The 8,630-nt window shown below is 49.8% G+C and overlaps 1 protein-coding gene across 3 annotated transcripts in view; it reads left to right on the forward strand.

Annotated features, from left to right (window-relative positions):
• Positions 1–8,126, forward strand: part of SETD5 (SET domain containing 5) — a 65,049-nt gene extending 56,923 nt beyond the window's left edge. For 2 of the 3 annotated variants that reach the window (XM_071812951.1, XM_065845782.2), the window contains 4 exons: positions 765–1,051; positions 4,013–4,146; positions 5,765–5,838; positions 6,027–8,126. In XM_071812951.1, coding sequence (XP_071669052.1) covers positions 765–1,051; positions 4,013–4,146; positions 5,765–5,838; positions 6,027–6,620 — 1,089 coding nt within the window. In that variant the 3' untranslated portion in view covers positions 6,621–8,126. Of the gene's footprint in view, positions 1–764; positions 1,052–2,763; positions 2,865–4,012; positions 4,147–5,764; positions 5,839–6,026 lie in introns of those variants that run through there. The other variant, XR_011740673.1, reaches the window with a different exon arrangement.
• The last annotated feature ends 504 nt before the right edge of the window (positions 8,127–8,630 follow it).

Below are 8,630 nucleotides of genomic sequence, written 5' to 3' on the forward strand. Positions count from 1 at the left end.
TGATAAATTCTTCAGCAGATCTACCTTCTGCGAGTCCTTTATGGGCTCTGTACCCCCTAATAACTCTAAGGGCTTGGCACACTGGAAGGTGAGTGCTCAGCTGGAAATATTTGTGTATTTTTGTTCCTGCTGCTCCAGTGTTATGAGACTGCATTATCTGGCACCTTTTGATCTGTGTCTTTGACAAACTGCTTTGCACAAAATGGGTCCTACCTTTGCTAAAAGTCGTTTGTTTAGGTGGTAGTGCTGGAAGTTTGCAGGAACCTGCTCTAAGCAGGTTAAAATTCTGTGCGAGGCTTTTCCAAGTTTGTAGCATTAATGTGGCTGAACTAATACAGATGGACAGGACTCTCTGAAGATACCATTTGTGTGAACAAGGCTCTTACTGTCTGTTTTTGAGATGGACCGATACTGATACATGTTTTATAGAATGCCACAAACCAGAGAGTGAGGGAAGGGTGTTGGGAGGAAGAGGGTTTAGAAGCTTGATGCAAGTGTATATTGAAGTAATGTGAAATTCCAGGTTGTTAGAGAAGCAAAAAGTGTGGGTGAGCATTGCAGTGGATGAGCGGTCCAAATTTGTACCACTTAGCTCTTTTTCCAGAGTGCCTGCAGATTCAGGAAGATTTTATAGTCCAAATATATCTTTTAAAGTTTTATCTACCAACTCAGATAAATAGGTTTTTAAATGGCGTGTGGGTGTGTTCCTCCCCTGTCCTGGTCCGTCGCGTTCCCTGACTCACGGCTCTATTTTCCTCTCCCAGGTGTCTCTGCTAGAATACCGCAAGCGGAAACAAGAAGCCAAGGAGGGAGGCGATTCGGGGCGATGTACAGGGACTCCGACCCGACAGGGCAGCAGCGGTTCCGGGACTGACACAGACGGCACCAGCCTGCCGGGCTCTGCAGCACGAACCCCGTCCTCCCCGCAAAGCGGCTTCTCCCCTTCTCATCCCTCCCTGCCTCACGTAGAGGACGTCAGCCCGCCGGACTCGAGGGGGGTTGGTTCCTCATCGTCACTTAGCAAATCCCAGGAGAGCATCAGCAATAGGTGGTGAGTGTTCTCCTTCTGAGCAAGCCTGAGGTTGCTCTGCAGAGAAGGATCAACTTCTCTGGGGGGCATTTCCAGAACAATAAGTGCAGTTGGATGGATTTGGTCGGGTCTCTTGGCATTGTTCTCTTTTGCAATTGCTAAACAACCGTGAAGGATAGCAGCAGCCTTCTCAGCCTGCCCTTTAGTTCTTGGTTTAGATATCAAAAATCTGTCTTGAAAGATAAGAAGTTAAAAGCTTTCTGTCTCTTCCACCAGTTTCCTTTTGAGGTCTCAGGTTTGAAAGTCTTGCTCCTGTGATGAGAATTTAATCCAGGTTTTTTCTTGCTGAACCTCTGCTCTTTTTGGACATTTGTGATACTAAGTCAGCTCCAGTTCAGAAGTAAAGCAAACAGAGCCCTCTGCAACTTGATGTTTGAGAAGCGGGGTAAAGCAGCTCCGGCTTTCATAATGCCTCAGACATAGAGTTTGAATAGCAGTTTGCAGCCTGCACTCAGTAGCTTGCTGAAGGCTTGGAAAAAACACCTTTATTGTGTTACCATGAGGAGCTTTGATAAGAGGAAGAGTCTTCAAAAACTCTTGAGCCTGATAGTAAAGTCCAAAAAATTAAGTACCGCAGCACTGAAATGCAGATTACTGCATTATAGTGTCAGTGCAGTGCTGGTTGTTCTGCATACTGGAGCCACGTAGTAACTGGCTCTGCTGCTTTTACATTCACATTCCGTTCAGGGACACTGCAGGCAAAAAGCCATAACTTTCTTAACGCTGGTTCTGCGCATACGCAGCTGTGTCACTGCTGGTGTGGTCGCAGGGATGGCAAGGGTGCTGAGCAATGCTGCAGGCAGTGAGGGGTGTGGAGTCTGTGTTAAAAGTGCTCGAGAAACACTGTTTGGGTGAATTTGCAGGTGTAATAAGATGTCTTTCCTTTTTCCATCACTCTTCAAGCGGAGATGAATGGAAGGAATTGGTGTTGTCCCTCTCTGGCGGTCTCGTATCTGCCAGGTGACCTCCCAGGAGCTGGGATTGGCCACAGCTGGGGCTCTCACCTGATCAGCAGTTTATAATCATTATTTTCTAATCAACTATTATTCTATGCAAGTGTTGATCCCGTGCCTTTCCCCTCCTGTGCCGCTTCCTTCTGCCTGCAAACGGGTGAAAGGAAAATTTATCTGAATTTTAAAAAATACTTGGGGGTGAGGTGTCTGTGCTGACCTCGCTGTAGCACCGCATTTTAGATGGATTGTGTGAGCTTCATCTGCTGCTCCTCAGCTTCGGTTTCTCACGTGGTTTCATGAGTAAGTATTGTATGGGAATAAAGATCCTATTGTTACAGGACACTGGAGATAAAGCTGAAACCACGCTGACACATTTTGAAATGGGATTATACAGATTTGCTGCCTTTTAAATTCTTGCTCTTCTGTGTTTTAATGGGCAAGGCTAACAAACGTACAGTCAGCTTCTACTGTAAAAAAATACATTAGAAACTGCATGTTACGGAGTTAAAGTTGTGACCCATTTTCACTTTTAACTCCGAGTACTTACATCTCAGGTACATTTCCGACATTCACAATAATATAACATTAGGGACAGAAGAAAATGGTGGGAACTAAAATTAGGTACCATAATTTTTTAAGAATTGTCCAGGTTTTTACTGAATTCTACAATATTTGCCAATAGCTTTCATTTAAAAAAAATGAAGTTTCTGTCTCTTTCAGTTGCCAAGATACAGCCATCACAATGTAAACAGATGTGCTGCTGCCCAGTAAACCCAGCCTTGCAGAAAACTGTCTCCAGCAAAACAATAGCAGCAACGAAGGTGTGAATTCACCCCCTCACCCCATTCACCTCCATGAGGTGTGAACTCTGGCCCCTTTTCCCTTCTACTTCATTGAGGGGTGAACATCAATGTCTGGGCTATTTATTTATTAAAAAAAAATAAGCTAGTGTAAAGCACAGGTTTAAATATATCTTTAAAAAGAAAAAAGTTAAATACATAAATCTGTTAATATGGTGTTAACCTGCATACTGATGTGGTATGCGGTGCATTTAATATTATACTAAATATTTACATTCAGGCATTTTTAAGGCGTGTGTTCTTCGGCGCCCAGCGTAGAAGCGTCGTGAATCCCTGATCAAGGTGCTACGATCTCGTAGGTTAAAACACACATTTCTAAAGAGATTTGGATGGTCCTGTGGAAGGCGGATTGAATATTGACCGAGGGCTCTGGGATTTGTCTGTGGCTTTTTCTTTCCTTCTACAGTTTGGCTTTAGGAAAGCCACTTCACCTCCATTTTTCACCCTCAGACCAGACACTTGTCATATATAATGGAACAAGGTCTAGCACTGATCTTGAGCAGAGAATTTTCACATTACGGAATGAATGGGACAAAGTAGCATTAATGGCCAACCTAGCTCTGCTCCAGGAACGTTGCATTACCTGACTGCACTATCTTGACACTGTGTTATCGTTAAGGCATTGGGTTTGCTTCTTGTTAGTTTGAATAAAAGTAATCTATGCAAAATAACTGCATTTAATTTCAAAACAATACCAGGATTTTTGAAATGCTGTTGAATCTCAAAACAGTTTTTCTGGGAGATGGTGTCCTGTAATCAGGTGCTTTACTGAACGGGGATGTTTGTACCGTGTTTTTGATAAGAGTGAAGATTTTGCATTCTGAGGGCAGTGCTGTCATGGCAGCCGGTGACTGGCAGGCTGGAATCCCACAGGAGATATTTACATTGCCGAAGCAGTTCAGAAGTTTATTCCTCATCTGCTGGTCTCCGATCCCTCCCTTCTGTGCCGGGGCTTTGCATTTGCACTAACATCATACCAGTGAATTTAAACAGAAACTTAAACCTGTTCTTTGATTATACCAAGGGCCTCACAGACCCCTTGGGCGTTGGTGACGTTGCTCTGGGCTGCAGAAGAGCAATCCTCAGCTCTGACCGGGTTTTTGTTGCAGGATGGTCCCGACGTCGGTGGAGAGGCTTCGAGAGGGACGAGGAATCCTGGAGAAGGTGCTGCGAAGCGGTGCAAAGGTGTCGCAGAGACGTGAATCCTCGCCTACCTGCGACAGCGCCATCGAGAGAGATGCAGGTAGGAAGATGAAGCTTTTGAATGCTTGGTCGGTGGGAAATGATGAGTGGGAGAACTTTGTGAACTTGTCTGTGAAGTTGGTTGTACCTTCCTCTTTAGCGTCAGCAGTGCTTTACGAGAGCCTCCTGCAAAGCATACTTTGTTGTGATTCAGATACTGCCCGAGCCTGTATCCCTCTTCCCTTAGACCTGGATGATCTCCAGCTTTCTCCAGGGTGCATCAGGTGTAGTTTCAGAAGACGGAAGGTGGCACAGGACATGTGCTGGAAGCTTCACGCCCGGTGTCTGTGCAGGTCCTGTGCCCCGAGGAAGAGGCTTCTGAGCCTCAACAGCAGATGAGACAACTCCATCCAGATCCCTGTTTAGCTGAGCCAGTGACTGTGGTGTCACACAGAGGGGACAACGGCAGCAGAGCTGCGGGCACTGCTGGCACTGGTGCTCGTGCCCGTGTTTCTGGTGCAAAGCCAGACCCGTCTGGCAGAAGCAGAGAGCAGGCTAAGGCAGCGTGTCCTGTTTCATGACTGAGACACATCTGTCATACAAATTTGATACTAATACCAACACTATTTCACCGAGGCATTTCAAACGCGGCTGCTGAGAATCCCTGAGATGCTGCAGATAAACAGCTCTGTCTCGTTAGGCTGCAGCAGAACTCTGATGTGAAATCTTCTAGTCTCACCAGTTTCACTCCCTGCTAAAGAAAGCACAGTCACCAGCTGAGCCCCATGGTTACGGCAGAGGCAAAGAGGCTGGGTCGCTGGCAGGGAGTCCTTCTTGCCTACCCCAGTACAGGTTCAGTTATTTGGTAGGACAAGAAGCTCACCTGCTGTGTAAGGTACAGGTGCTAGAAAGGCTTGTTCTGTCAAAAAGCAGCTTATTCCTCTCAATCTCTCGCGTAACTAAGGTGGGTCAGTGGGTACTGTGCTGCTGTTACCCCTCAAACATCAAAGCATTTTCATCATCTTGCCCTGTTTCTGAAACTGGCATTTCTGAGGTGTGAGAATAACTGTTTGGAGCAGCTCCACTGGTGAAGCGTGCTCCCCAAAGCAGCAGCAGGGGTGCCGGGAGCCCCGGCAGCGTGGGACTTTGGCCTTTGGCAGCGTCCGGATCTGCCTTTGAGGGAAAGCGGCAGCAGGATCCTGCTGGCAACCCCTGCGCAGGAACAGCTCCATGTCCCCAGCCTTAGCCATAGCCAGCGTGGATTCCTAGGACCGAGGCTCAGTAGAGAATTGCTGGGTCCTTAGAAACTGTTTCCTGCCTCTCAGATCATTCTGGAAAAGCCAAGGGAGCACAAGGTGTCTGCGGTGGTGTCACCAGCTGCAGCTGTTCAGACAGGCTGGGCCGAGGCAGCTGAGCTTTGTGCTAAATCAGAGAGAGCTGGGGGAAGAAAAGCAGCAGTTCCTGACGCTTGTCGCTGATTTGTGCACGTCAGCGTTTTCCAAGTTGCCTTTTACCAAGGTTCTTCACCTTCACTGGTGGCTGGAGAAGCTGCTCTTGTCTGAGCCGTAGCCGGGTGCAGAACACAGTGGCTGGGATGGGTGCGGGTGTCATTTGGCAGGGAACTGCTGTGGTCTCAGCTTGGGGTGGGTGAGGTTTAACATGTTGCCTGTACATCGCAGACACAGCGGAAGGAGACACTCCAGAAGCCCACAAAGGACCAGCAGTTTACAGTCCTTCCCGATACAGCTACCAGGTAAACCCTTTCCTGTATTATCTGCCCATTCTGAAATCCAGCTTTTATATCAGTGTTAGGGGGAAAACCGGGTTGGGCTGCCAGTTTTTCCTAATCCTGCTGCACTGACTGCCTTTGGCATGCGGAAATGGGGAAGTCAATCTGATGTCCATTTTCATTTCTTCTTTCTTTTCTTCCAACGGGTTCAGCTCCTGCAGTCCGACAGTCCCCAGGCAGAATCGCAGACCCTCCTCCAGCAGAGTTCATCCCCGTACCGAGGACACCTCGCTCCGTCTCCTGGCTACAGCTACCGAGCAGCCGCACAGAGGACGGCTCACGGCCTCTCTCACGCCTCCTCGGAAACATCCCTCTCCTCCGCCTCGTACTCCAGCCCTGCCCACTCGGCCTCCACAGACTCCTCTGCCTTGTTTGCAGGGAATTCGGGGTATTACGGCAGCCAGCAGCACTCTGGCAGCAGCAGCCTCCTGAAAAAGGGCTGTCCTGCTGCTGCCAGCCCAGCCCAGCCCGCGGCTGGGGACTCTCTTTCCTCCGAGTCGGGCTCCCAGCCCTGCACGGGCGCATCAGGCTCCACCTCCGCTCCCCAAAGTTCTAGGTCACTACAGTCAGACTTGCGGACTATCAATCTGCCCAATTCGGGGCAGTCTGTTCTCTACCAGGGCTCCCGGGGGGCGGTGATTTCCAATGCACAACACTATCCACACCGCGGGGGAAGCAGTGTCCATCAGTACAGACTTCAGCAGCTTCAAGGTTCTGGAGTAAAGACTCAGACAGGACTTTCCTAGGGCTGCCTGGACTCCAGGAGAACAAAACTGCCCATAGCTCCTTCCAGTCACCTCTGGAAGTGGCTCCTGGGCCGGTGTTGGGAGCTTGCACCCAATGCTGGGGTGCCAGGGGTCAGAGGCTGAGGTCTGAAATGCACGGGTGAGATTTGTGAGCAGTATTGGCCTCTGGCCTTGTGGGAGAACACAGATTTCTCTGAGGCAGAGACTGTAGCAAAGCTGTTCCTGAGGCGTGGGTACATTGCAAAAAAAAAAAGAAAAAAAAAAAGAAAAAAACAAGGCAAATGGTTCAAGTGCAATGACTGTGGCGCAGCCTCTGCCTCTCGTCTGTGCCCGTGGCCACAGTCACTCGCGATGCAGTACGGACATCGTTTTGGACGTGAAAGCAGTTTAAAGAAAACATGGGGGGAAGTTAAACTCCAATCCCAAAGCTCTCTTTATAGGTCAGGTTCTCGGTGCGTTCTGGGGAGGGCTTGAATCCCTTACGATCATTCCAGTCACGAGCAGACGAGCGCGCGCGGCTGCCTTTGGGCCTGGGTCACGGCTGCCCTGGTTGGAGCCTTTTCCAGGACAACGGAGTCTCCGCAAATGTGAACGAGGCTGGGGAGGGGTTGGAGCGTGTGTGCCTGTCGCTGCCGAGGATCTGCAGGGCTGGGGGCGGTGCCGGTGACACCGCGGTGTGCGGGGTGCTCGGGGGCCGCCGTCCGCGCCGTGCGGGATGGGGCGTCTTTCCCAGCCGCCGGCGCCTGCCGAGCGCGGCAGCAGAGCCAGCCCAGACACGGTGCGCTGTCTGTTCAGTTCCATACGATTGCCAGCTTCTTTCTCACTTGTTTACTGTAATATCGGGCGTGTTTTTATTTATCTAATTTTATATTCAGTTATAACCATAGTAGGTTAGCTAATATACGACAGGTGTCATCCCTGGTGCTGCAGTGGAACTTCTCCTTTCTCTTGGATAACACGATGCTGTGAGTCTGTCTCCCCTGTCTTTTCAGATGCACAGTCTTCTTTTTTTTTGTTTGTTTTTTTTTTTTTTTAGGACTGTTACAGGTTTCTCTAATTCACAATTGAAATCAGGTGTTTGTTCAACCTAGGGGAGACTTTTAAAATATTGAAACAAAGAGTAACTTTCTCACACTGTCTGGCTGTGAGCGTGTTGGGATGGAACTTGTCACCCGCGCAGTCGGGTGTCTGTATACTGTATAAAATAGGTGTAAACTTCACTCGGCTTAGCCCTGGGGGTGCAGCCTCCCCGTCCGTGCTCTGACCAGCACGGGGCAGGCGGGCTCTGCCCTGCCGGGCGGCAGGAGGGGGCCGGGGGGGCCTCGGCCAGAGGCTCCGGCACCTTTGGGCGCAGCAGGGGGGCAGGAGGGAGGGACCCTGGAAAGCTCTTGGAAAGGTGGGGGCTGTAGCTTCTTACTCTAGTGGAGTTTTTACACCATGCTGTAACATTTGAACTTTCACAAGAGATGTAATAATTTTGATAATAAAAATACTTAACTTGAAAAAGCGGTATTTTTGGAAGTCTCTGTTTCCTTATACCACCTTCAGGTTGTGGGGTGGGGGGGCACGTTGGTGCCTCTTCCCTGTCCCCGTGGGGTAAATGACACCTTGTAGGAGCAGCCCCACGGATTCCCCCTTTTGCTGGAATTTTGGGGGCTGTTTGGGAGCCGCAGTTCCCGAGGAAGGGCCGTTCTGGGGAGGTGAGATTGTGGCTGCGCTGCTGCTCTCCTCGCTCACGCTCATTCAGGGAGGCGATGGGCTGCAGGATGTGCCCCGCGCCGCTTCACCCGCTTCAAAACCTGGGGTTTGCTGGGTGGATGCCGTGGGCTTTTAGTTTTCTTGCTGCTCTTTACCTTTTCCTTAGGAAGCCTGAGATGGGCTGAGCCTGGAGCGGGGCAGATGAGCCTCCAGGTGCTGCTCCTCAGAGCTGGCACGTCCCATGTGCCCAACGCCTCCAGTGTTCAACTGCCCTCGCTGTGAAAACATTCCCCGGCACCTCTTGGGACTGTG

This window comes from Patagioenas fasciata, chromosome 10 (genome assembly GCF_037038585.1).
Source record: "Patagioenas fasciata isolate bPatFas1 chromosome 10, bPatFas1.hap1, whole genome shotgun sequence".
Taxonomy (NCBI): domain Eukaryota; kingdom Metazoa; phylum Chordata; class Aves; order Columbiformes; family Columbidae; genus Patagioenas; species Patagioenas fasciata.